This window comes from Wolffia australiana, chromosome 2, assembly GCF_029677425.1.
Source record: "Wolffia australiana isolate 7733 chromosome 2, ASM2967742v1".
Classification (NCBI taxonomy): Eukaryota; Viridiplantae; Streptophyta; class Magnoliopsida; order Alismatales; family Araceae; genus Wolffia; species Wolffia australiana.
In genome coordinates, this window is record NC_135836.1 from 4,290,377 (window position 1) to 4,317,290 (window position 26,914).

General features: G+C 41.1%; 2 protein-coding genes across 4 annotated transcripts; one reads left to right on the top strand and one right to left on the bottom strand.

The window, feature by feature from the left end:
- Positions 1–5,922: 5,922 nt before the first annotated feature.
- LOC144716575 (HIT-type Zinc finger family protein) lies at positions 5,923–9,464 on the top strand. The gene is made up of 7 exons (XM_078591734.1): positions 5,923–6,314; positions 6,418–6,567; positions 6,653–6,725; positions 6,845–7,007; positions 7,176–7,217; positions 7,289–8,140; positions 8,259–9,464. Exons 2-6 carry the CDS (start codon positions 6,485–6,487, stop codon positions 8,131–8,133), a joined length of 1,206 nt encoding a protein of 401 aa, XP_078447860.1. The 5' UTR covers positions 5,923–6,314; positions 6,418–6,484; the 3' UTR covers positions 8,134–8,140; positions 8,259–9,464.
- Positions 8,142–14,673, bottom strand: FKGP (L-fucokinase/GDP-L-fucose pyrophosphorylase). Of its 3 annotated transcripts, none has more exons than XM_078591732.1 (7): positions 14,332–14,673; positions 12,266–12,539; positions 11,791–12,161; positions 10,688–10,814; positions 9,466–10,461; positions 8,692–9,377; positions 8,142–8,604 (listed from the first exon to the last, which is right to left on the bottom strand). In XM_078591732.1, the coding sequence occupies exons 1-7, from the start codon at positions 14,632–14,634 to the stop codon at positions 8,185–8,187; spliced, it is 3,177 nt and encodes a 1,058-aa protein (XP_078447858.1). In that variant the 5' UTR covers positions 14,635–14,673; the 3' UTR covers positions 8,142–8,184. The 3 variants fall into 3 exon arrangements, with proteins under 3 accessions (XP_078447858.1, XP_078447857.1, XP_078447859.1); XM_078591731.1 differs by having other exon boundaries at positions 12,266–12,542; XM_078591733.1 differs by lacking the exon at positions 14,332–14,673 and having other exon boundaries at positions 11,791–12,175; positions 12,266–12,403.
- Positions 14,674–26,914: the final 12,241 nt, after the last annotated feature.

Genomic DNA, 26,914 nt, shown 5'->3' on the forward strand with positions numbered 1-26,914 from the left:
CCTTGCAGGGCTGCCTCAGCCATCGCAAACCGAATAACGGTGAAAAGTTCATCTATCAAGGTGACGGGAAAGCGAAGGAGGTTGAAGCCGTTGGAGTCTTTAAAGTCGTTTTTAAAACTGGTTATCATTTGCTTTTAAATCAGACCTTTGTTGTGCCATCTTTTGGACGTAACTTAATATCCGTTTCAGTATTGGACAAATCTGGTTACAATTGTTCATTTGGGGATGGAAAATTTGGTCTTTATAAGGATTTTGTACTTCTAGGTACAGGAAATTTAGGAGCTTATGATAATTTGTATTTGGTTGACACTAAAGTCTCTTCGGAATATTCCTTTCAATTAAGTACGGTTGGTACAAAGCAAAAGTTGGGTGATGAGATTTCATCATTTTTGTGGCACAAAAGGTTAGGCCACATTTCTCAAAAGAGAATTGAAAGGCTTGTGTCAGATGGAATTCTTAATTACATAGATTTTAAGAATTTTGGCACCTGTGTCAAATGCATTAAGGGAAAACGGACAAATATTAGAAAATATGGTTCATATCGAGCTTCAGACATCTTGGAATTGATTCATACTGATATTTGTGGTCCATTTCCTATACCCTCTTGGAATGGCCAACAGTATTTTATCACTTTCATTGATGATTATTCTCGATATGGTTACTTGTATCTCATTCATGAGAAATCTCAAGCCATTGACGTGTTCAAAAACTTTAAGGTTGAAGTTGAAAATCAACTCAACAAAAGGATTAAGGCCATTAGATCTGACCGTGGTGGAGAATATTACGGCAGAAATAATGGATCGGGAGAACAACGTCTAGGACCTTTCTCTAAATATTTGGAAGAGTGTGGGATAGTCCCTCAATACACGATGCCAGGATCTCCTAGCATGAATGGTGTTGTCGAGAGACGAAATCGTACACTCAAGGATATGGTAAGAAGCATGATGAGCCAGACTTCTTTACCTGAACCATTATGGGGTGAAGCGCTAAAGTCAGCAGTTTATTTGACGAATAGAGTACCAACAAAGGCAACAGAAAAAACCCCTTATGAGCTTTGGACGGGCAAAAGACCTAGTCTAAGACATTTACGTGTTTGGGGTTGTCCTGCTGAGGCAAGACCTTATAAGCCTAATGAAAGGAAACTTGATTCTAGGACATTAAGCTGCCATTTTGTTGGATACTCCGAACGATCCAGGGATACAAATTTTATGATCCTACAACTCGAACTATTTATGAGATGGGGAATGCTATATTCTTTGAGGATGATGAGTTTGTGGGGGGAGATAAGGTTAGAACTATCGTCTTTGAAGAGGATTGTTTAACAATGCCTCCTATTGTTCACAACAATGCTCAAGATAAAGAAAAATCACTTGACATTGGTGAAACAATAATTCAACTACAAGATGATAATCAAGAATCCTCCAACCCTGAAATTCAAACTCAACAACCTCAAGAATCAATACCATTAAGGAGATCCACTAGAGAGAAAAAGAGAGCTATTCCGGATGACTACTTTGTGTATCTTCAAGAGCATGAAGTAGACATGAGCATCGAGGAAGATGACCCAATCAACTTCCGTCAAGCCATGGAAAGCTCAGATTCTCAAAAGTGGATTGATGCCATGAAGGAAGAGATCAAATCCATGCATGATAATGGCGTTTGGGAACTTGTTCCACTACCTGATGGTGCAAAATCCATAGATTGTAAATGGATATTCAAGACCAAGAGGGATTCAAGAGGTAACAAGGAGAGACATAAAGCACGTCTCGTAGCCAAAGGATTTACTCAAAGGGAAGGTATTGATTACAAAGAGACTTTTGCTCCAGTTTCTTTAAAAGACTCTTTTAGAATAATAATGGCACTAGTTGCACATTACAATCTTGAGCTTCATCAAATGGATGTAAAGACCGCCTTTCTCAATGGAGACATTGAGGAGACGATATACATGAAGCAACCAGAGTATTTTGAGTCCAAAGATTCAAATAATTTGGTTTGCAAATTAAGGAAATCCATTTATGGACTCAAGCAAGCTTCTCGTCAATGGTATCACAAATTCCATAAGGTTATCATTTCATATGGTTTTGAGATGAATAAAGTTGATAATTGTGTATATCATAAGTTCAGTGGGAGTAGGTACATATTTTTAGTTTTGTATGTGGATGATATTTTGCTTGCATGTAACGATATGGGATTATTGAGTGAAACCAAATCATTCCTGTCAAGGAATTTTGAGATGAAAGATCTCGGTGAAGCCTCATTTCTCTTAGGCATAGAGATATACCGAGATCGGACTCAAAATTTTATGGGGTTATCACAAAAGACCTATATCAATAAAATCCTTAAGAGGTTTAACATGCAAAATTGCAAACCAGGAAATACCCCTGTATCAAGAGGAGACAAATTTTGTCTTAGTCAATGCCCTAAAAATAATCAGGAGGCAAAAGCAATGCATACTATTCCTTATGCATCAGCTATTGGAAGTATGATGTATGCCCAAGTTTGTACGCGTCCGGATATTGCATATGTACTTGGAGTGCTTGGAAGATATTTGAGCAATCCAGGAATGGATCACTGGATAGCGGCCAAGAGAGTCATGCGCTATTTACAGAGAACTAAGGATTTCATGCTCACATATAAAAGGTCAGATCAATTGGAGATCATTGGATATTCTGATTCTGACTTTGCTGGATGCCAAGATTCAAGAAGATCCACGTCAGGTTATATATTTCTGTTGGCTGGAGGAGCCATTTCATGGAGGAGTGCAAAGCAACCACTTGTAGCTTCATCCACTATGGCCGCGGAATATATTGCTATGTATGAGGCATCTAATCATGGAGTATGGTTGAGGAATTTTGTCACGGGGCTTCGAATTCTAGATCGTGTCGAAAGACCGTTGAAGATATATTGTGACAATAAGTCAGCCGTTCTGTTCTCCAACAACAATAGGATCTTGACAAAGTCTAAGCATATAGACATCAAGTACTTAATTGTCAAGGAAAGGATACAAAATGGAGAATTGTCTACACAGCATATTGGAACAAACTCAATGATTGCGGATCTGCTTACGAAAGGTGTATTGCCTAAAGTATTTATGGAGCATACTACTCACATGGGCATTCTTCATTGGGAAGAATAGTGAGTTTAAGTGGGAGTTTGTATGAAGGGTTCTTAATGTGGACATGTATACATTTTCTGCAGAATTAAAGTTTTTTTTATTGTCCATTTTGTTTATAAGATCTCCATAAAGTGGGACTCGTATAAAATTTAAACTATGTCATTCTACATTATAGCATTAGTGATTGTGATGGCTGAATTGCGCGATAATGTGATGAAAGCTGTTCAGTCCTATGCTAAATATGTTGATGGACGAGATGAACATTTGTACTTTGACAAGTAGTAACCGTTTGAGCTCATTAAAGGTGGAAAGTCATGGTGTGTAGCCCAAGTGGGAGATTGTTGAAATTCAATTTTTGATGTGGGCTACAACCGTTGGTTTTCTTAACAGTTGCAACCTTTGGCATTCAGCAGTTGCAAGCTCTTGATGGAGGGGCTTGCAACTGCCACCCTTTGGAATCCCTTGGGATCCTATTTAAGGGGTTTCGGGTCCCCTTGATCCCCCATCGAGAGAGTCCTCGAGGTGCCATCGTCCTAAGGAAGAAACTCTTCGGTGAAGGATCAAGAAGGACCCTCCACCCTCAAGAAGAAAAGAAGAAGGAGATTCATCAATGGAAGGTATGTTTTAAGTTATTGATCTATCAAAAGAGAGAAAGCGGTGAGAGAGCGTAAAGAGAGAGGAGAGAAAGAGGGAGAGTGGAGTGCAAAGAGAGAGGAGAGAGATAAGAGAAAAAATGAGAGAGTGGAGTGAAAAGAGATAGAGGAGAGAGATTGGAGAGAAAAAGAGAGAGCCTGTGTGAGAGAGAAGAGACAAAGGGAGAAGAAAGAGAGAAAGAGGAAGAGAGGGTAAGGAGAGTGGAGGGAAAAGAGAGTAAAAAATAGAAGAGAAAGAGAGAGTGGAGGGAGAGAGGGAAGAGAAAAAGAGAGAGAGGAGATAAAGGGAGAGAGTGGAGAGAGAGAGGGAAGAGAAAAAGAGAGAAGAGAAAGACAGAGAGTGGAGGGAGGAAGGGAGACACAGAGAGAGAAAGAGAGAAAAAAGAGGAAGAAGAGAAAAAGAGAGCTGAGAAACAAAGAGAAAGAGAGTGCAAAGAGAGAGAAGAAACGAAGAGTGGAGAGAAAGGAGAGAGAGTACATAGAGTAGAGAGGGAGAAGATATAGTGAAAAGAGAAGAAATAAAATATATAGTGAAGAGGGAGTAGAGAAAGAATATATAGTAAAGAGAAAGTAGGGATAGAAGAGATAGTGAAGAGAGGAGAGAGAGATTACAGAGGAGAGAGAGGAAGAAGAAATAGTGAAGAGAGTAGAGAGAGAAGATATTGTAAAGAAAGAAGAGAGAGGGAAGAGATAGCAAAGAGAAAATAGAGAGAGAAGAGAGTGGAGAGAGAGAAAGGAAAGAGAGTGGAGAGAAAGAGAGGAAAGAGACTGGAGAGAGAGAAAGAGAAAAGAGAGTGGAGAGAGAGAATAAAGAGACAGAAGAGAGGAGGAGAGAGAGAAGAGATAGAGAAGAGAGAGAGAGAAGAGACATACAGCAGACAGAGAGAAGAGACAGAGAGGAGAGAGAGATAAGAGAGAGAGAGAAGAGACATAGAGCAGACAGAGAGAAGAGACAGAGAGGAGAGAGAGTAAAGAGAGAGAGAGAAGAGACATAGAGACAGAGATAAGAGAGAGAGAGAGAGAGAGAAGAGACATAGAGGAGACAGAGATAAGAGAGAGAGAGAAAAGAGACATAGAGGAGACAGAGAGAAGAGACATAGAGGAGACAGTGATAAGAGAGAGAGAGAAAAGAGACATAGAGGAGACAGAGAGAAGAGACATAGAGGAGACAGAGATAAGAGAGAGAGAGAGAAAAGAGACATAGAGGAGACAGAGATAAGAGAGAGAGAAGAGATATAGAGGAGACAGAGAAAGAAGAGACATAGAGGAGACAGAGATAAGAGAGAGAGAGAAGAGATATAGAGGAGACAGAGATAAGAGAGAGAGAGAGAGAGAGAGAGAGAGATAAGAGAGAGAGAAGAGACATACAGCAGACAGAGAGAAGAGACAGAGAGGAGAGAGAGAGAGAAAAGACATAGAGCAGACAGAGAGAAGAGACAGAGAGGAGAGAGAGATAAGAGAGAGAAGAGACATAGAGCAGACAGAGAGAAGAGACATAGAGCAGACAGAGAGAAGAGACAGAGAGGAGAGAGAGATAAGAGAGAGAGAGAAGAGACATAGAGCAGACAGAGAGAAGAGACAGAGAGGAGAGAGAGTAAAGAGAGAGAGAGAAGAGACATGGAGACAGAGATAAGAGAGAGAGAGAGAGAGAAGAGACATAGAGGAGACAGAGATAAGAGAGAGAGAGAGAAAAGAGACATAGAGGAGACAGAGAGAAGAGACATAGAGGAGACAGAGATAAGAGAGAGAGAGAGAAAAGAGACATAGAGGAGACAGAGAGAAGAGACATAGAGGAGACAGAGATAAGAGAGAGAGAGAAGAGATATAGAGGAGACAGAGAGAAGAGAGAGAGAGAAGAGACATAGAGGAGAGAGAGAGAAGAGAGAGAGAGAGAGAGAAGAGATATAGAGGAGACAGAGATAAGAGAGAGAGAGAGAGATAAGAGAGAGAGAGATAAGAGACATACAGCAGACAGAGAGAAGAGACAGAGAGGAGAGAGAGATAAGAGAGAGAGAGAGAAAAGACATAGAGCAGACAGAGAGAAGAGACAGAGAGAAGAGAGAGATAAGAGAGAGAAGAGACATAGAGCAGACAGAGAGAAGAGACAGAGAGGAGAGAGAGAGATAAGAGAGAGAGAGAAGAGACAAAGAGCAGGCAGAGAGAAGAGGCAGAGATGAGAGAGAGATAAGAGAGAGAGAGAGAGAGATAGAGGAGACAGAGAGGAGAGAGAGAAGAGAGAGATTAGAGAGAGTGGAGAGAGAGAAGAGAGGGAGAGAGAGAGACACTGGGTCATACATCCTCTTATAACACTGTAAGCCCCTTAAACCCTCTGTGGCGTAACGACAGAGTACCCTTCCTAGGGCAATCATCTCCTCTTCGATCTCTCTGCTTCTACCCTTCGTCTCGATTGATCGCCTGCATCCGGCTTCACCCTCTACCGTGATTTCAATTCATACTCTTGTTCGCTGGCGTGTTTATTTGCTCAAACGATTGGAGACTGACAAATTCTCGCGCTTCGTCTGTGTCAGGATATTGTTCATTTCTGGGTATGTATATATTGCATATTTATATGTTTGAAAATCGAGGAAAGTTATTGTTCAATTCATTTGCATGAGCCGAATTTAATTTCCTTTTTTTCGTTCAAAACAGGTCAGCTCCACTGGTGTTTTGATCAGAAAGATCGAGTCTTGTGATTTAGACAAACAATTTTAGAACGATGGGATCGAAATCAGACACAATTCTTGTCCCGGGTTCTGCAAACCCTTCATCCTCATCTGCGACGAGGACAATCTGCCTTGTGTATTTGCGCCTATCTTACGGCTTCCTCTCTTTCATCTTTTTTCTCCCATTGAATCATCTGTAATCGTTTATGGTTACGTTTCAGGTGCCAGAAGCAATTCTCCCAATACACTTGCCCTAGGTGCAATACTCGATATTGTTCCCTAAATTGCTACCAGGTAAGTGTATAAGATTTCCAGCCCTGGTCTTCATGTCTCCAGATAAAGATGTACCTTATTGATTAATTTCGTCTGCTAAATTACAAAATTATTGGTGTTCCTTTGGTTGATGATCTCAGAAGCACAGCATCCGCTGTACTGAATCGTTCATGAAAGAGAATGTGATGGGGGAGATGAGGCAGATGATGCAAGATAGCGAGACAAAACGCAAAACCCTAGAAATGCTCAAGCGGGTGCATCTGCAGGAGGCTGAGGAGGAACTAATTAGTGATGAAGCTGAAGGTGAACCATTGAGATCTCATGAAATACTGAACTGACCTATCAAGAAGATATTTCTAAAGAATTTATTAGATTTTCAGTTATTTTCTAGGTTGGATTTATATTATTTCCTTTTGTGAAAGAGCTAATCTTTTCATTGACTGAATCATTTTTCATTATTTTTTCTTCCAGAAACTGTTTTATCTCAGGAGACAATCGACAAAGTTTTAGCTGGTATTGTCTGATTAAAACTCTCTCTATATTTCTATCTCCATCTCTCTAAAAACTTTGACTTGGTTTAATAGGGAGTGATCTGAAGCTGGAAGATCTTTCTGTTGAGGAGAGAAAGCTGTTTCAGCGGGCAATTGCGTCTGGCGCTCTGAGCAAGATGATCGAGCCGTGGGAGCCGTGGTGGCTGAAGCCATCTGCAGGAGCAATTACTCTCAGAGAAGATGGGTCTCAGAGGGTGAGACCAGTCTCCGGCCCCGACCCAGTGGCCAGCTTTAGTGGGATACCGCTCGGACCGGAGACGCCACTTCCACCTCTCTCTGAGTTGACCAGCAGAGCTCCATCTCCTCTCCTGCCAGTTCATTTCCTGGAGATTCTCTACAGCTACTGCTTCACTCTCCGCCTTTACAATGGCGATTGGGGCGATGACTATCTCGGCGCGGCTTTGGTGGCAGTGACCATGTCCCCAGTGTTGGCAGAAGAGAGAGACCTCTCGACTGTGGCAGAGGTTCTCAGCCTGTGCCTGGAGAGGACCTGTTCATCAGAGTTCAAGCATGCTGGGGGTGTTCATCTTGGCCAGATCATCCTCAATGATATCATATGCTTGCTGCGCCTCGGAAGAGCTGCGCTGATTTGCCTTCTTTGTGATCTCCGAAGGCTGGTCGACGCGGCAGAGACTTATCTCAAATCGGAGAAAGTGAAGGTGCTGAAGAAGGGTGAGACAAGGAGGAGGCTGAAGCGTGCAGATAAGAAGGTTTATTTTCTCATGTGCTGGATCAACGAGCAGCAATTTGGGGAAACCTATTCTGCCTTGGCTGGACAGGTTCAGATAGAGATGGCTTCCTTGACAGCAGTGTCAGTGGCAGCGGACATCCCGAACCCAAAGGAGTTTAGAAGGGGCGCTTTGATTGAGGAAGTCTGACTCCAGAGTAAGCTTCTCTTAAATAATTCTTTAGATTTCAAGTGAAAGAAGTTAGGATGGAGAAACAATGATGTGTTGATCAAGAAATATACTCCAATCGTAAACTCTAACTCCAAGATCTGTAGACTCTTGAAGCAGGCGCCTTAGTTCGGCAGCACGGAAGCAGTCTTTGGCGAGGAGCAGAGCAAAGCCACCGCCGCCAGCACCGACAAGTTTGTATCCAGAGCAATACTCGTCTGCAAAACAGAAGAGCCTGTCGACGAGATCGTTGCTGCAGTGAGGATCTAGCTCCTGGTGCAGCCTCCATGCCTCTGACATGATCTTCCCTAGCTCGTCCAGGTCACAGCTCATTAGCGCCTCCCTCCCTGCCTTCGCCATTGCTGCAAGCCTTCTGATGGTCGAAATAAGCATGCTGTCTCGCCGGAGGTACCGGATGACCACCTTCTGCAGCACCTGGTGAGCAAGCCGTACCTTCACCAGAACCCAAATTCCAATGATGATGATGATGATGATGATAGCAACACCACAATGGTGGTTCTAGAGTGACAGAAGACTGACCTGGCCAGTGAAAACCAGAAGAAGGCGATGTTGAAGCTCTGAAACAAGCTTCGAGGATGCCACGAGAGGGGAGATCTGCAGTCGTAGTGGCTGCTCCGGTAAGCTGGTGGTGCACTTGATTCCTGGGTACAGGCCTCCAATCTGATCCTGCCAACCTCCGCCAGTGCCCATCACCTGTTCTATGACGAGGACGATCCTGGCCACATTATCATTGCTGTTGTCTTCTTCCATCAGCTGGAGCAGGCCTTTCGCCACCGCTGCTGCCAGTATGCTTGATGTTCCCAGCCCACTGCCTCGTGGAACCTTTGCCCAGGTCATGATCTTCATCCCACATTGCCCCCATACCCTCTTATTCTTGACCATGCCAGTGACAATAAGAGCAGACTTGACCAGCCTGAAGGGATCATCCTCACCAAAAGGTGCTGTAATGGCAGAGGGATCTTTGATCAGGAGATTGTTCTGCAGATCATCACAGATGTGAATTCCTCGAAATTCTTCTGTGATTTCCATGTCGGCACCAACAGGTAAGCTGCCCCCAAGGCTCACAGCCATGTTCAAGACACAGCCTGGACGCTCCAAACTCCATGGCGGTGTATCACTCCATCCTCCTACAAAGTCTATCCTCACAGGCAACTCGACCCTCGCCTTCTTCCCTCGTAGAGCAGATACTGCAGCGGTCGATAAATCTGACGCAGAACCAAAGCTGAATGTGAGAAATCAGGAAAAATCTTTCTAAACCTATGAAAAATTGTCTATTGATTTCCCTTTTCTCACCTCCAAAATCGTGCTTAACGGCTGCCGCAGTCTCACTGACAATGGCAGCCAAGGCCTCCTCCTCCGCTGCCGTGGCATCTTCACCTACAGTGGCGAGCATATCTGCCTGAACCTGGTATGCTCTGCTCCGTGGCAGAATGCAGGGGCTTTGAGCAAAGAGAGAAGGAACCAGAGAGAGAAAATCTCTGCAGATACCCACACCGGCTATCTCATTCTGCAAAATCTCTGCCGACAATTGAGCCAGATTGTGGCTGATCAACCCATAACTGATGCAAGTCCTGTAAATCTCGGCCGCAATATCGGCCTGGTGGTTGGTTGAGCCCATTAGCAGCAGCTCAAAGTCAATGCAGCAGTGCAGCTCCTCCAGGCTGATACGTGGCGATTCTCTCCACATAGTGAGATAATCTGGTTCAACGCTAGCTGAAGAACCCATGAGCCACATGGCCATGCTCAACATCTCAGAGTAGGAAGATCTTATGGGGAAGACCCTTGCATTCCATAAAGATGGGATTTTTGTACTCGAGGGTGATGCCCAGAGCTCATCTTCCTGGAAACCCAGCACAGAGAAGACACTCCTCCATGGCCTACCACAGAAGGTGCCACCGCCATTGACAGTGGCCTTCGGGTTGTCGTGGAGGCCGCAGAAGACGATGACCCTCCCCCTGTGCCCCACCAGAGGGACCTCCCAAAGACAGTGGCGGCCAGGCAAGACGAAGCTGAGTCCCACGTGAACTTCAGCGTTGACCCCGACTACGATGGACTGTGGCCCGATATGAATGTTTCCAATCAACTCTGAGTCATAGACCAGGGAATCATCACCGATGGCCACACCTGTGGAGATTCTGCTGGAGAGGATGATGGCAGAAGGGGCGATGTCGCAGGCTGTGGTCCCAGGCATGGAGGACAGATGCCGCCGGCCCACGAGGCTTGAGTTGGGCCCATTTAAGTGGTCTAGAACCTCGCTGGATGTTCCAAAATGCAGGAATATGAGATCATCTGCAGCCAATCCAAGGGAGTTGTCAGTGACGATGACACCAGTGCCAGCACATGCGAATATTTAGAGATAGAGATAGAGATAGAGATACATATAGAGATAGAGATAGAGATAGAGATAGAGATAGAGATAGATATATATATATATATATATATATATATATATATATATATATATATATCTGTATATTTATATAGAGAGAGAGAGAGAGAGAGAGAGAAAGCTTACTTGCACAGAGACTGTACAATCTTGGGCCAGCCAAGCCCTCGAGTAACTTCTTACCCAGAGGACGAGTTTTCAACCATTCATGTCTTGCAGGCACCCATGCTGCCACCAGATCTTCGTACAAGCTTACCTGCGCAGAGGAGAGCACCCATTTGACAAGCTAAACCCTTTCAAGCAGTTTCTATCAATGGAAAACAGCAAACAGAATTAATTACACGTAGCAGTTCAACAAAAAACCTTCCGAAATAGAAAATTCAGCGCAATATTGGGAAAGTAGACCACGATGACATCAGATTTAATGCCAGTGAAATTAAAAAACTGACGGCCTAGGTATCAAAACACTGATTCCATTAAAGTGGAGTAGGAGGTTAGAAATCCAAACGCCAAGCGCAATAAAATTTCAAGGACCAGATCTTTCAACAATGACCCTCCAAGAGCACGAAATTTAACTTGGTGATGGGAAAGAAGCCACAACAAGGACATCAGATTTAATGCAAGTTAAATTTTAAAAACTCATAAATTAAATTACAAAATATTGATTCCATAACATTAAAATAGGGGCCCACATTGGGCTTGGCAAGGATCTGATTCGCCAAGCACAAGAAACTTTTCAAGGAGCAATTCCTTCTATAATAATTAATTTGATGGGAAAGTAGCCTCAGCAAGGGCATGTGATATAATGCAAGAGAACTTAAAAACTGGCAATATTGGTTTCAAAACACTGATTCAATTTAGATTTGAATAGGAGTTGGCAATTGGATCTGATAGGATCTTACTGAAAGATTCCAGCAGTCTATCAGCTCTGATCATTTTCGGATCCAGTAGAATGAGCCTGGATTGAACAATTGGGCTGTGACTGACAACTCTGACTAAAATCCATCAGGTCCATCATGACCTTCAATTGGATCAGGATGGAGAGACCAACTGCAATTGGATCGGATCGATCGACAATTTCAATCAGTCAGCCTTACTTGTGATCAGATTGGCTCAATCATAATCAGATAAATCCCTGCATTACAACAAAGGTACTGCTGACTTTTTGCAAAGGGGATAATCGGATCAATTTTCTACCGGGAAAGAGAAATAGAAAGATCCCATAACCCTACCTCATCCTTGATCCTTACTAGTTCTTGAGTCATAGTGTGGCTGGATCTTGCTAATAAGAGAAGCTTCATCCAGGCCTTGCCCCTGACAGCAACTATTCCTGTGTCTAGCAGCGCTCTACCGTCGCTCCTGACAGCATTCGATTCAATAAGCTCTTTAATACTAGGCTTCTGAAGAAGATTCTCAACCAAAGAAATTGAGCTCTTGCCACAAGAATTTCCATGTTCAGTTTCAGAAGCTACAATGACCCCATGATGTGAGGCAATGTCTAAAGTGATCGGAACAGTAACAATGCAGGGTGAATCAGTTGGAATCACCATCATGGATGCATCAAAACAAGGAAGAACATCTCCTGTCATGATGAAGATCCCACCTGCCAGTAAAACCCTAAATTTCAGAGTTAAAAGAAATGATTTTTTTGAAGAAAAAGTTAAAAGATAATATTTCAAAATAATGGCATCAATCAGATCTTTCAACCTTCGTTGTTAAAAGCCTGCCTTGCACAGGAGGAAATTGCGAGAATATGATCAAAGAGAAGAGGAACGGGTGCATCAGGATCATCAGCAGCCAGATAAGGAAGCGGGAGGAAGACTTTGCCCATTGGATTTGCCCATGGAACTCTTTTAGAGTCTCCTCCAGCGTGTAGCAGAAGAATGTGACTCTTGGCCAAGAACTTCATCGCTGACATAGGCATGAGGTCAGATTCAGCCTCGCTCAAGTCATTAGAGTGCTCCTTCTCCTCGTCTAGCACCTGCTGTGGATCGATTGAACAATAAAAATTCCCCAAAAAAGAAAAAGAGAAACTGGGTTTAGAATTTGTTTTTCAAAGAAGTAACTGGTTTTAGAAAAAAAATGACGCTGTTTACTTTCTGACCAAATATAATGAAAGAAACTTGCTTTTTCATGGCAAGCCAAAATGAGAAAATGAACATCTTTTTCAGAGGCTGGATGAGTCGCTAAGGGAACAAGGTATTTCTTCAGACTGGTATACAATGGACAGAAGGAGAAGGGTTTTGAAGATTTTTTTTTTACACTTCCCAACCAAATTTTGAAAAAGAAAACTTAAGAAATTGCTTATTTTCAGGCAAGGATAGCACAAATAAGAAGCCGAGCATTTTTCTCAGAGCTTTGATGAGTCGCAAAGGGGACGTGAAATTCTTAAGAATGAAATGCATGACACAGAAGAGGAACTGGGCTTTGAAGAAAAATGTAATTTTCATAAGGTTCCAACTCAATTAAAAAGAAAGAGAACTTATCAGATACTTATTTCACTCATGTTTATCTAAATGAGACAACGCGCATCCTTTGGAAAGGTTTGATGAGTTGCAAAGGGGATGGGAGATTTGTCCATCTTTGAATGCATGGGTCAAAATAGAAAGGTTTCGAGAGAAAGTGTTTTTTTACTTCCTAGTTATGTTTAAAAGATCAAATTTCAGAAAAAAAACGTGTATCCTTTATTGAGGGTTCATGAATCGCAAAGGGGACGAAGGATTTCTTCAGATTTGAATGCACGGACTAGAATAAAACAGGGTTTTCGAAAAAGGAAAAAAAATCAGTTTGCAAACAAGCTCTAAGAAAAAGAAAATTCCAGAAAAAACGCTCATGGTTATCAACTTCATCAAACTTTTTTCAGGTTTAATGAGTCAAAAACAGCCTCGGGATTTTGTTCAGATTTGAAATGCACTGGACAGAAGAAAAACTGGGTTTTGAAGGAAAAATGTTTCTTTTAAATTTCTAATCATATCTAAAAGAAAGAAAACTTCAAAATGTGTTTCTTTTCAGTAAACGAGAAAATGACCACCCTTTTCAGAGGTTTGATGAGTTGGAAAGGGGCGGGGGATCTCTTCAGATTTGAAGGCATGGAGAGAAGAGAAACTGGGTTAACGAAACTTTTTTTTTAAACTCTCCAACCAAGTTTAAAGAAAACTTTTGTAAATTGCTTCTTTTTTAAAGAATTTCTTCAGGTCGCAAGATATAGTAAAAACTTTTTTTTTGGGGAGAGCCTATCTAACCAATCGATTTACAGGTCTTTGACACACTCATTATCCATAAGAACTTCCAAAACGTGGCAAAAAATTTCTATTCAATTTCTTTCAAAAATTTCCGCTCTTCAAGGAAAAGAAAAAATTCAAATCAAGAAACGAATGAAGTTCTAAGCCTTGAAGCGATTGAAAGGTCTCTCACAACACTCATCATCCAAAAAACTTCCAAAAACGCGGCAACGAATTTCTACCCAAAAATTTCAAAGCAACACGAATTACGAGTACAAACGAAAGAATGTCTGCTCTAAAACGAAAAATAAAACAAAAAATACAAATCAAGAAACGAATGAAGTTCCAAGCCTTGAAGCGATTCAAAGGTCTCTGACAACACTCATCATCCAAAATGCGGCAACGAATTTCCACCCAAAAATTTTAAAATCAACCCAACACGAATTACGAGCACAAACGAAGGAACTTCTACTCTAAAACGAAAAATAAAGCAAAAAAAAAAAAATTCAACTCGAGAAACGAGTGATGTTCTTTCAAAGCCTTGAAGCGCACCTCCTGGACAAGGCCGAGCCGGGCAAGATGAGCGGCGAGCTTGGCAAGAGCGTGACACGTGGCGGCCCCAGAGCCAATCCGAGCGCCGTCAGGGTCTGAGACGGCGAGGGTGACCGTCGATTCGGCGATTCTCCCCATTCGCTTGGCCCGGCGCAGCTGCCATTGGAAGAGCTCCGCTTGCCGCGGGCTGGCCGCGGTCAGCAAGATCACGTCCCACGGCGGAGCCCTGCCGGGGTTGCGCTCCGACAGCCGCAGCCTCCACCATGACCGCCGCAGCAGCGCTGCCAGATCGCCGTCCCCCATGAAAAGCCGCTTGCCCAGTTCTGAATCGACCCACCTCGCAAATTTCATTCAAATCTTTACTGGGCCAAAAACCCACTTGCCCGTGTTGATTTTGGTGGGAAAGATTGGATCTTTCTTCCTGTTATTGGCCCAAGCCCCCCCCCCCCTCCCCCCTACTTTCATCTTGAGAGCTTACAGGTTGAATTTGTGTAATTACTTATTAATTAGTATCTTGAAAGCTGGTGAAGTTATCAAGTCTGGAGAGAAGTGCTTAATAATGTATGGTATCCTCGTCACAAAATCCCCCCTACTTATTAATTCCTGTTCTTGGCCTCCCCCCCCCCCCAACTTTCATCTTAAAAGCTTACAGGTTGAACTTGTGTAATTACTTCTTAGTTAGTATCTTGAAAGCTGGTGAGTGGTCAGTTCTGGATGGGCTGATGAAATAGTGAATTGCAAGTTTCATTCAAATCTTTACTGGGCCAAAAACCCGTTTACCCATGTTGATTTTGGGGGTAAAGATCGGATCTTTCTTCCTGTTCTTGGCCCATGCCCCCCCCCTTTCATCTTGAGTCTTTCTCAGCTCAGCTGAATTTAATAATTTACTTATTTTAAATTAGTATCTTAAAAAAGGGTGTGGTGGGTTCTTCTGATGGCTGATGAAATAGTGAATTGCAAGTTTCATTCAAATCTTTACTGGGCCAAAAACCCGTTTACCCATGTTGATTTTGGGGGGCAAAGATTGGATCTTTCTTCCTGTTCATGGCCCACGGCCCCCCCCAACTTTCATCGAGTGAGCTTACTCTTCCTCAGGTTGAATTTGTCTAATTATGTCTTAATTAGTATCTTGAAAGCTGGTGAAGTGGTCAAATCTTGACAGACGGTTGAAATAATGTATGGTTTCCTTGTCACAAATTTCATTCCAATCTTTACTCAGCTACAAACCCATTTCAACGTGTTGATTTGGTGGGAAAGATGAGATCTTTCTGCATGTTCTTGGCCCAAGGCCCGCCAAACTTTCATCTTGAGAGCTTACTCTTCCCCAGGTTGAATTTGTGTAATTACTTCTTAATTAATATCTTGAAAGCTGATGAAGTGGTCAAATCTGGACAGAAGTGTTTAATAATGTATGGTATCCTCGTCACAAAATTTATTCAAATATTTACTGGGACTAAAACCCATTTGCCCGTGTTGATTTTGAGGGGAAAAAATTGGATCTTTCCTCTTGTTCTTGGGCCCAACTTTCATCTCGAGAGTTTAATCTTCCTATGGTTGAAAGATAGTGAAATGGTCAGTTATGGCTCCGCTGGATGGGCAAGTTTTATTTAAAACTTTACTGGGCCAAAAACCCATGTACCCGTGTTGGTTTTGGTGGGAAAGATGGGATCTTTCTTCCTAGTCTTGGCCGGATGATCCCAACTTTCATCTTGAGAGTTCAATCTTTCTTAGGTTGGAAGACAATGAAATGGTCAGTTATGGATCGGCTGGATGGGCATGTTTTGTTCAAATCTTTAGTGGGCCTAAAACCCATTTGCCCTTGTCGATTTTGATGGGGAAGATTGGATCTTTCCTCTTGTTCTTGGTCCAAGGTCCAACTTTCATATTGAGAGTTTAAACTTCCTCAGGTTGAATGTGTATAATGACTTCTTAATTAGTATCTTGAAAGCTACTGAGTGGTCAGTTCTGGATGGGCTGATGAAATAGTGAATCGCAAGTTTCATTCAAATATTTACTGGGCCAAAGACCCACTTACCCATGTTGATTTTGGGTGGAAAGATTAGATCTTTCTTCTTGTTCTTGGCACGCAGCTCCCAACTTTCATCTTGAGAGTTTAATCTTTCTTAGGCTGAAAGACAATGAAATGGTCAGTTATGGATCGGCTGGATTGGCAAGTTTCATTCAAATCTTTACTGGGCCTAAAACCCATTTGCCCGTGTCAATTTTGATGGGCAAGATTGGATCTTTCCTCTTGTTCTTGGTCCAAGGCTCCAACTTTCAAAGAGAAATTCTATCTTCGGAGCTTAAATCTTCCTCAGTTTGAATTCATATGATTACTTCTTAATTTGTACCTTGAAACCAGTGAAGTGGTTGGGTATGGATGGACTGGTGCGATAGTGAACTGCACCCTTGTCGCAAGTTTCATTCAAATCTTAATTGCGCTGTAAACCCATATACCTATGTTGATTTTTAGGGGAAAGATTAGATCTTTCCTCTTGTTCTTGGACCAAGGCTTCCAACTTCCAAAGACAGAGATTCCATCTTGGGAGCTTATTCTTGTTGGGTTCTAGAGGCCTTGATCTAGATGAACAATTCGAAACGATTCGCAGCAGAAGACTTGACGAATCAAACAGCATCAACAAAAACATGAAACAACGTACCTTTCAACAGATCGCATTCATGATTTCTTGGATCTCAGAGTGAGATGAGTCGTGTTGCTCACATGTGCAGCCTCTAGATGTATCCAATGCGATCCTCCTTCTCCTTGACAAGCCCTGTTCTACCTCCACCATCGTCGTTACACCGTTCTGATCGGATCGGGCATGGAGAGGGGTGTGGGAAGAGTGGAGAAGAAGGGGAAAGCCCCTGAACAATTTTGGCCTGGGTAAATTTCCTTCAGAGTCTTCCCCTATTTATACTAAGTGGGTATTTTTCATAGAAGCCCTCAAAACTTAAGTATATCTTTTGATGTCCAAAAGACCAATTGTTTGTGACCCTCTAGGCCCATGTATCAGTCTAGTTAACGACTCCAGCGGCCCAATAACCTTTATTGGCCTTCCAAATTAATTAACTATATCAACATATAGATAAATAAATGTCGGATCGATTTAACCCAATCGATAGGTCGAGTCTCCAACACGTGGGGTGTCAAGCTACACCTTGTGCTCTAGAAGGTACAAAGGAGTGTATATCGACTCACTCATGAAACCTATTCGTCATTGGTTACCGTGTACGTATAATCCCTTATCCACCTGACACTCCTCGGATGAGATAGGGTATGGTCCACTGTCAAACCCTAATCTGTCATACGAGTTAGTACTTATGCATTCGGAAATCATCGGAGAACTCTTCTCTGATATTTCAGTGCCTTGGCCAAGGACATCATCGCATCGTCTTCCTTGAGCTCTCACCTCTTATAGCAAGGGTAGACGATCCCATCTTGACCACTCAATCGTCGTCGTGAACTTCTTGATGTACCCGAATTAAGACCGTTTAGAATCCCATGATTAGAGACTCGTAGGCCATAGCCAAAGTACAACTGTCCGTCCACAATACATCTTTGGTGTCTCAAGTCTAAGGACCACTTACACAATCGTGATGTGAATCAACCTGATAGAAAATCAGGTATAATACCATTTAGGGATTTGTACGGATCAATTCAGTGAACTCTTTCTACTAAAGAGCACCCACTATCTATCCTTAGTGTCTCCACACTAATTGCTACGAGACCGGCCACACTCATCACATGAGTGAGGCTAGATAGTGATAGTCTATTCGGATACTTTGATGTCCTTCTCGCGTAGCCTTTGAATAGGGATGTTTAGAACACATGCTTAAGAACTAATGATCTCCGTATTACGATCTCATCATAATTCACTTAGTCCGATCATGTATTTATAGACTTCATTATAAGCATCACAAGTGCACTATAATGAATATGTTGTATTAATGAAAATGGAACGAGATGTGGAATGTGTGATTGGCTTGCCGACCACATATATTTCCATCAATTCTTCCCTAGGTTAAATTTTTATAATCACTTATTAATTAGTATCTTGAAAGCTATTAATGTGGTGAGTTCTAGACAAGCTGGTGAAATAGCGAATTCCACCCCCGTTGCAAGTTTCATTCAAAAAAAATTTGGTCTAAGAACCCATATACCCATCTTGATTCTGGAGGGAAAATATTGGATCTTTCTTCTTGTTCTTGGCCCAATGCTCGAACTTCCAAAGATATAGATTCCTTCTCCAGAGCTTTACTTCTCCCAAGGTTGAACTTGTATAATTACTTCTTAATTAGTATCTTGAAAGCCAGGAAAGCGGTCAGTTTTATTCGAGGAATCAGGAAAAAAATCTCAAGTGAATGTGTGGCTAACAATTATGGTGCAATATTTAAATGATATCTTAAATATAAGAAATAGATATCGATATAATGGTGAGAGGGAAATACTATAATAATAGATAATATGTGTGTTACGCATATTATATGTTAATTGTGAAAAGATGGGTTCGCGAATTATGTTTTGTGAATCTAGATCAAAATTCTAAGTTGGATGAGTGTCTAGAGATTACAGTGTCAACATCAAAATGTTATCTTATATATTTGAAATTGAGATAAATATGATGACAAGAGGAGAACATGATAATAAAGGATAAATTGAATAATTGTGAAAATATGGGGAATATAGACATAGTAAAGAGATGAGGGATAATATATAGAAAGGTTAAAGGAGGACAAGGATGAAAGGTAGGGATTTGACACATGGTGGCGTAGATGCCACCATTTGTTGAGAGGCTGGAAACTTGAACAGTTCAACATGACTAATTTGATCAATCGACAATTTACAGATCTGATCCTTGAAAAGGAGATTAAATCATCAGGTTTTAAATTATTTTAAAATGTGTGTAATGTTTCTTTTTTGGCTTTCATTAATGGATCATGTTGACATGGTCTCTGAACCCAGCAATGTCTAAAGAGAATTAAGTTTTTATATTCAATAGGAGGGGTATATTCCTACATCCCCAAAAAGGTTAGTGTATTGATTGTCTTCAAGGTTATTGATAAGCCTAAAAATGATGTGTAACTACATCGTTGATTGGGTTTTTAGACTTATGCAATAAAATTATAAATACCCTTAATCACTAAATATTGTGTATAGAGCAAGCAAGGAGTCGAACCACAGGGAGGCAACAAGCAAGAATTTTTATCCAATTTTAAATAAATTAATTCAAGAATGAATTAATTTTCCAATTTAATAAACCTGAATTATATTTAATTATGATATTATTCGTAAAAACACTCAATATAGGATAATTTTAATTATAATATCAGATTAATTCGATTACTACTTTACCAATTATTATAAATTTTAAGACAATTTTATGAATTCAAATTGGGAATTAATAATCAAGAAGGGGGTTTTGAAATTGGACAAAATTGAGTGTTTTATATTAAGTTTTGGATGAAATTTTATATTTAGGTTTTTTATGTATTGAATTAAATTTCCAAGCGATCAATTTTGAACTCTAGAGAGAGAAAATAAACAAATTAACCTAGAGAGAGAAAGTGAAGAATTTGAGGGAAAAGTGAAATCCGACCCTAATTTAAAAATCTAAAAATACAAAAATGTTTCAAATCTATTTAAAACTAAAGATTAAAAGCCAGATCTCGGATCAAAATCAAAATCCAATGCTAATTTCATTTCAAAACAACTTCAAGGGCATGTACATTTTGCCCATGTCTTGGCATTTTAGAATCGGTCAAGAAGAAGTTTAAAACACAAATTAGAAACTTACAATTTTCAATGATGAATCCAGATCTGTCGACTTCCAAAGCAATTCCTGTGTCCTTCTTGGCAAATCCTTGGGAAGAACTTCAAAAAGTGAATTTTGCCTTTGTCCCGAAACCTATTTAAAGATCCGACCATCTACGTTGTACAAGGGGAAAAGACAAACATGCCCTCAAAGTTTCAGCTCAATCAGACGGGTAGATCTCAAGATATCCCCATTTTATTGGCGTTTAATCTCAACCGTTGGATATTTTAGCTCTCTTCCAATAACATTTTCTCAAAAAATGTTATTCCTTGTTTAATCTCAAAAAATAACATTTTCTGATTGGCTGATGCTTTTCCTCATTTTCCCCATCCGCGGGTCGTGCACTGCCACTGTTTTGCGTGCTTCAAAAGGCCCAACCATTGCCGTTAGGAGAGTGACAAAAGATGCCTTTTTGAACGGCTAGGAGCGCGCCACGTCACCCTGTATTTTCATTTGATAAAAAAAGCATAAAAAGAAAAAAGATACCTTTTGTTTCTTTTCGTGAAAATTAATAACACACAGTCGATTTTGGCGTGCATTTAATACGCGCGACGAATCGACTGCGGGCATGTATTAAATACAACGTAAAAATTCCATTTTAATTAAAGCACATGTGTCGGTAGCCGCGCGCAATCAGTGCACGCGACTACTCAACTGTATGAGGATTCTATTTCAATAAATGCACACGGAGATCAATTCACCGCGTGCATTTATTGCACAAAAAGAATCATTAAAAAAATGTACCTTTTCTTGTTCTCGCCCACAGCGCCACATGTACATGATTCGCTCACCATGGCATCAAGATGCACGATCCATCATGAGCCTATCATTTGATAAATTTGGCGCTTCCAATCAATTGCCCAAATTTTTGGGCGAATGACGAGGACGCCACCTATTTCATAAAAACTAGTATTTAAATATTAAAAAATTTAAAAAATCAGTTCTTTTAATTCTAAATTTATTTCCTGGCAAATATTGGTCAGAAAATTATAAAATAAATGTAGAAAAATTCCAAAAAAATTAGGAAAGCCCTCACCAACCTTTAACCAATTATTTAAGGCCCTGTAAAAAATATTTCTTTAATGAAATGATGTTAAATACCATGTAAAACGGTACTAAAAATTCAAAATAATAATAAAATCAAGGTGTAAGTTATTTATCTTCATTTATATATAATAACATGCAAATATAGCCATTAAAACACATAAATGTAATGTAATATATATCAATTAAACATGTTAATCTGCAAGTTATCAATTATTCATACAAAGCATGTGATTAAAATCTTGAACAATTCATAGACATGTGATTGAAATGTTCGAAGAATGAATGGATGACCTAAAGAGAACTTAAGGAACATTATTTAGAGACTATCTATGATTTTAATATGGGAATTTTAAAACACTATAATGATTGCATTAATATAATGAATTTTAGAACTATATTTGCGATGAAAGGATTGTAAATGCCTTTTACCGCATCCTAAAATGATCAATTTATGGCATCTATATGTTGGTGGTTTTTTATATATTTTTGGTAATGTTTCTGAATTTATGGCTTCTAGTTTCAAATAAAATCATTTTTAGTTAAAAATATATTTTTTGGAATCAATGAAAGGCTTTTATTTATGTCTTTGTGATTTATCATGATTTAATCTTTCTTTTCCGGGTTTCAGCTACCTGATATAATTGTATTGGGTCCAATGATTGGTAGGCAAATAACTGTAAGAAGATGTCATTATTGCATCCATATTTATGATTCAATTGTGTACCAACCATGTACTCAGGTTCTATATTTTATTACGCACAAGGACACATGGCCTCAAGGTGGAATCTATAGAAAAAAATTATAATAAATCTACGGGGACAGGAAGACACTAGCTGTTGCACAAAATCCCACACATTAGTACCATAATAGACATATGAGGTGGAGCGCTACCTGTTTAAATTCTAAATGAAAAGAAACATGATAAGGAGCAATAAATATGAGTCTATAGATAATGCATAGACTAAGTGAATTATGAATAGATCATAATACAATGACCATCGGGGTTTAAACATGAATTCCAAATGTTTCTCTTTGAGGATACTCAATATGTACATCAAAATATGTGAATAGAATTCCAATATCTCATCCTACTTATGTTGAGTATGCGGATAGCGATACAATCTCTGGATAGAATAGACATACTTCGTTTGTTACGTATGGATGACCAAACAATTATTAGTAATGAGACATTAAGGAAGGATAGTGGGAGATGTTTAGAGGAGAGTTAGGTCTGTATGAATCCGTGAGTTTTATTGTATCTAACTGTTATTTATGTATATTCAAGTGATACATGCAAACACCAAAGATACCTTATAGATAGACAACAGAATTTTGATGTATGACTTAATGAGTCTGATGGAGCACGAGACCCCGCTCCATCGAGGACAACGCCGAAGCCCACGCCGTCGCCAGCCACACCTGCAAGATCGAGCCCCGCCAGATCGGGCTCGAGCTGTGGCACTGCCCGAAACGAGGTCTTTTCAGGCCTCCCAGACCATCCGGGGCCATCCAAGGCACCATCAGGATGGCGCTAGAGCGCCGCCCTCGCCGGGAATTGCCCAAGCCACCGCCTAGGCCGCCGTCCGCGCTGAAAATTTTCACCCCGGACGCCCTCACCGGCCGACGCCTTCCCAGGCCATCCTCTGCGATGCCACCATGGTCGCCACCTCTTCAGGCCGCCCCACCCATCCAGTGCCGTCCTGGGCATCGCCAGGATGACGCTAAAGCGCCGCTCGCGTCAAAAATTGCATAGGCAACTGCCAGGCTGCCCAGTACTAGACCGTCGTCGTCGTGCTCATTCGCCGTTCGCCCAATCCCACTGCTTGGAGAAGAGGCCAACCCAAGTGGCTCACACCCAAGCCGTGTCGGTGAGCTGCCCTACGTAGCGCCCGCCGCTCGCTGCCAAGCCGTCCGGCGCTGGGTCGCCGTTGCCATCCGCGCTCACCATCGCCAGGTCACCGCCATGTGGAGAAGAGGTTGTCTGGGAGCTGGTCACTCCCGATCCATGCCTATGAGTCACCCTGCACCCGACTCGAGCCACCCGTGCCGTCGTCCGCGCACTACTGGATGCCACTTTGTCGCTCACACCACCACCATGATGCCGCTGCTCTGTCGCTCTCATTGCCATTGTGCCACCACCGCTCGCACCACAAAGCTGTTGCCCGAGCCGTCATTCACACCGCTGTCATCGCCGCCGCTGCGCCGCCACTCGCGGCGCTGTCACCTACACCACCGCGTCGTCGCACATTCGCCGCTACTGCCTGTGCTCCATACCCTGACCTTCCTTCTCCACTTCTAGAATCAGCTCTTGAGTTGCATCCCGCCACCAGTTGAGCAACGTCATGCCCGTCTCCGGCACAACTCCACCAACTTCGCCTGTCGGCATCCTGCATTGACAAGTGCGATGACTCTGGGATGACATCACCAAAGAGGTACCTCGCTCCCCTAGCCCCCACCGGCTAATCTATCTTTTGTCGTATGCCTTTTCGATTGCACTCCACCGCACGTACATTCACCCAGGACTGTATCGCGTCACATAGATGCATCTCCATAGGTTCACACCGACGAACGACATCATCGACGACGTTTGCGTTAAACCTAGTATTCGAGCATCGTCTCGGTACCCCTCAGGACGACGTCACCGACGTCGTCCTGCATCAGAGTCTAATTAACAAGATTCTAATAAATCTTATCTCAAATAAATTATGGAGTCCATGAAAGTGATAGGAAGTATGCAACCTCGATTGAGAGGACATTGACTCAAGGAAGAGGATGCATTTAATTTATGGGCTACGATATAGAAAATTTGGGAAATGTGTGCTCCAATAATTTGTTCAATGGATGAATAATAACTAGAATGACTGCTCAGAATTTGACTGTTGGTGAAATCTTATGTCATTCGAAAGTATCGTACAATGAATGATTATACATACAAGAAAATTATGTACAGTAAAATTCTATGTAAGAGTTGATGTAGTCCTTTATCTTGTAGGCAAGCACACCACAAGCTTTATACTAAACCTATTGATTGGGTTAAACCAGTCCTTGATTAATTCATATACATATTATCATATTTTTAATTAATAAGGATGGTCAATAAATTGTATTTGGCCATTAATGATATTTATCACACTGATACATAGGCTAGAGGCTTACATGCATTAAACCTTTTACGCTGGTGTGTATACTCAAATTGTACGGACTTTTATGAAAAATTCACCAGAGAGTATGAATAAATATGGCACTGATTTTCAGGTGCCCATGCAAGTCAGACTTGGGTTACTCCTCCCCATTTCTTTTTTTTCTCTTAAAACTTATTTTCTAGTGACTGGATTGTGAGAAGATCAACATTGATCTCAAGTGATGATGTTCAATAACAGTGAGGACATTCACCATCTATTAATTGGTAAAATTAACCGCTCAAAGAAACTCATCCAATGAATCATACTATAGAGGAAATTTCACCGACAAGGTGATGTAATCATTCACTGTTTTAGTTTTACAAATAGTTTTGATTCACACTTCAAGCATAAATATTGTAACAGGTATGTCGTAGATCAAGCTTGAGACATTTGAGGGAGATATGGAGTTAATCAGGGTTCACCAATCATGCATTCCTCTTAGAGAAAATGAAGATGTGGTCCGACTCGTAATTCGCAAGTTTCTATACAAAAAGCGTATAACAATATAATACAACATATATTAAGTCTGAAACTTGCCCTTGTAAAAATAAGGGTTTTGCTTAACCATGAGTAAACGAGGTGTTCTCAATCTGAGAAAGCTCTAAGGCCTGAGGTGATCTCTATCGGCGATGCCTCTAGGTGTTCTCAATCGGCAAAGCCTCTAAGGTGTTCTCAATCGGCAATGCCTCCATTGCCTTTTGCTAAGGTGTTCTCAATTGGCGAAGCCTCCTTGGACTTAGCTGAGGAGTTCTCAATCGGCGAAGTCTCCAAGTACTGAGCTTAGGATTTCTCAATCAGCGAAGCCTCAAAGCCTAATCCTAACGTGAATTTTCAGCAGTGGAGAGAAGAGAAATGAGAAGATCAACTACTGAAAGTGGTCTTAATGATGAGACCAATATATAACAATGTAAAAAGATCTTCAGGATAAAATTTTTGGAATAAGTGTGTCTTTGAACCTTCAATACATGTATGCTGTCGAGTCTAATATGGAACACTGAAATCTGTGAAAAAATCTTTTAGCCGCACATCGACTTGTTGGCCAAGAGCAAAAAAAGAATCATGAAATCATTACCAATGGTCAAACATTAGTTCGAGTGATTTTTTCATTATTTATTTTTTTATTAATTTTATAATGCAAACTGTCAGGCTTGGGACAGTGTAGAAGATCATCATATTTTATTCAAAATCTCCAATAATTGTTTTGGTTAAACAAAAATACCAAGGCAGATTAGAATAAGATCTTCTACTTGTTCGGTATTTGATTTTCCCATCATGATAGTCCTACATTTCATCTTCTTCCTGAACTAAAAATTTCATGATCTTTCTCTCATTTTTATCTAACTTTTCTCTAAGAGGAATAATATATTGATCCCCTCACTACCTTCATTCTATTAGAATCACCTATTTCACTCATGGTTCTCTATTTTTCCTCTCTTTGGAAGAAATTAAAATTCAAATTGATGCATCATCCAATTTGTGGTAGGACTCCTTATATGCTTTATTGATGTTAGGTCTGATGGAAATATATGTGGCCATCAAGCCAATCACACATTCCATATCTTTTTCCATGTTTATGAATACAATAACATTGCACGTGTGATGCTTACAATGAAGTCCGTGAATGTATGATTAGACTTAATGAATTATGATGAGATCGTAAGACGAAGATCATTACTCTTTAAGCATGTGTTCTAAACATCCCTATTCAAAGGATACGTGAGAAGGACATCAAAGTATCTGGATAGACTAGCACTATCTAGCCTCACTCATATGATGAGTGTGGCTGGTTTCGTAGCAATTAGTGTGGAGACACTAAAGATAGATAATGGGTGTTTTTTAGTGGAAAGAGTTCATTGAATTGATCTGTACGAATCCCTAAATGGTATTATACCTAATTGTCTATCAGGTTGATTCACATCACTGTTGTGTAAGTGGTCCTTAGACCTGAGACACCAAAGACGTATTGTGGACGGACAATTGTACTTTGGCTATGGCGTACGAGCCTCTAATCATGGGATTCTAAACAATATTAATTCGTGTACATCAAGAAGTTCACGACGATGATTGTGTGGTCAAGATGGGATCGTCTACCCTCGCTATAAGAGGTGACAGCTCAAGGAAGACGATGCGATGATGTCCTTGGCCAAGGCACTGAAATATCGAAGAAGAGTTCTCCGATGATTTCTGAATGCATAAGTACTAACTCGAATGATCGATCACACCCTAGGTCTTCCAAGGAGTGTCAAGTAAATGAGGGGCTATACATATACGGTAGTCGATGACGAACAGGTTCCATGAAGTGAGTCGATACACACTCCTTTGTATCTTCTAGAACACGAGGGGACTCGTCCTATCAATTGGGTTAAATTGAGCCGACATTAGTTAATCTCTATGATGATATAATTAATTTATTTGGAAGGCCAATAAAGGTTATTGGGCCGCTGGAGTCGTTAACTAGACTTATACATGGGCCTGGAGGGTCACACGCAAATGGTCTTTTGGACGTTGGAAGATATAATTAAGTTTTGGGGGTTTTATGAA

Bases quoted from the DNA above. Each gene is read 5' to 3' on its own strand.
- LOC144716575 (XM_078591734.1), top strand. From the start codon at position 6,485: ATGGGATCGAAATCAGACACAATTCTTGTCCCGGGTTCTGCAAACCCT. The intron at 6,568-6,652 runs GTATTTGCGCCT...GTTACGTTTCAG, and splicing joins ACGAGGACAATCTGCCTTGT to GTGCCAGAAGCAATTCTCCC. The intron at 6,726-6,844 runs GTAAGTGTATAA...TGATGATCTCAG, and splicing joins GTTCCCTAAATTGCTACCAG to AAGCACAGCATCCGCTGTAC.
- FKGP (XM_078591731.1), bottom strand. From the start codon at position 14,634: ATGGGGGACGGCGATCTGGCAGCGCTGCTGCGGCGGTCATGGTGGAGG. The intron at 12,162-12,265 runs GTTGAAAGATCT...TTTTACTGGCAG, and splicing joins GCAGGCTTTTAACAACGAAG to GTGGGATCTTCATCATGACA. The intron at 10,815-11,790 runs GTAGGGTTATGG...TCCTCTGCGCAG, and splicing joins TAGTAAGGATCAAGGATGAG to GTAAGCTTGTACGAAGATCT.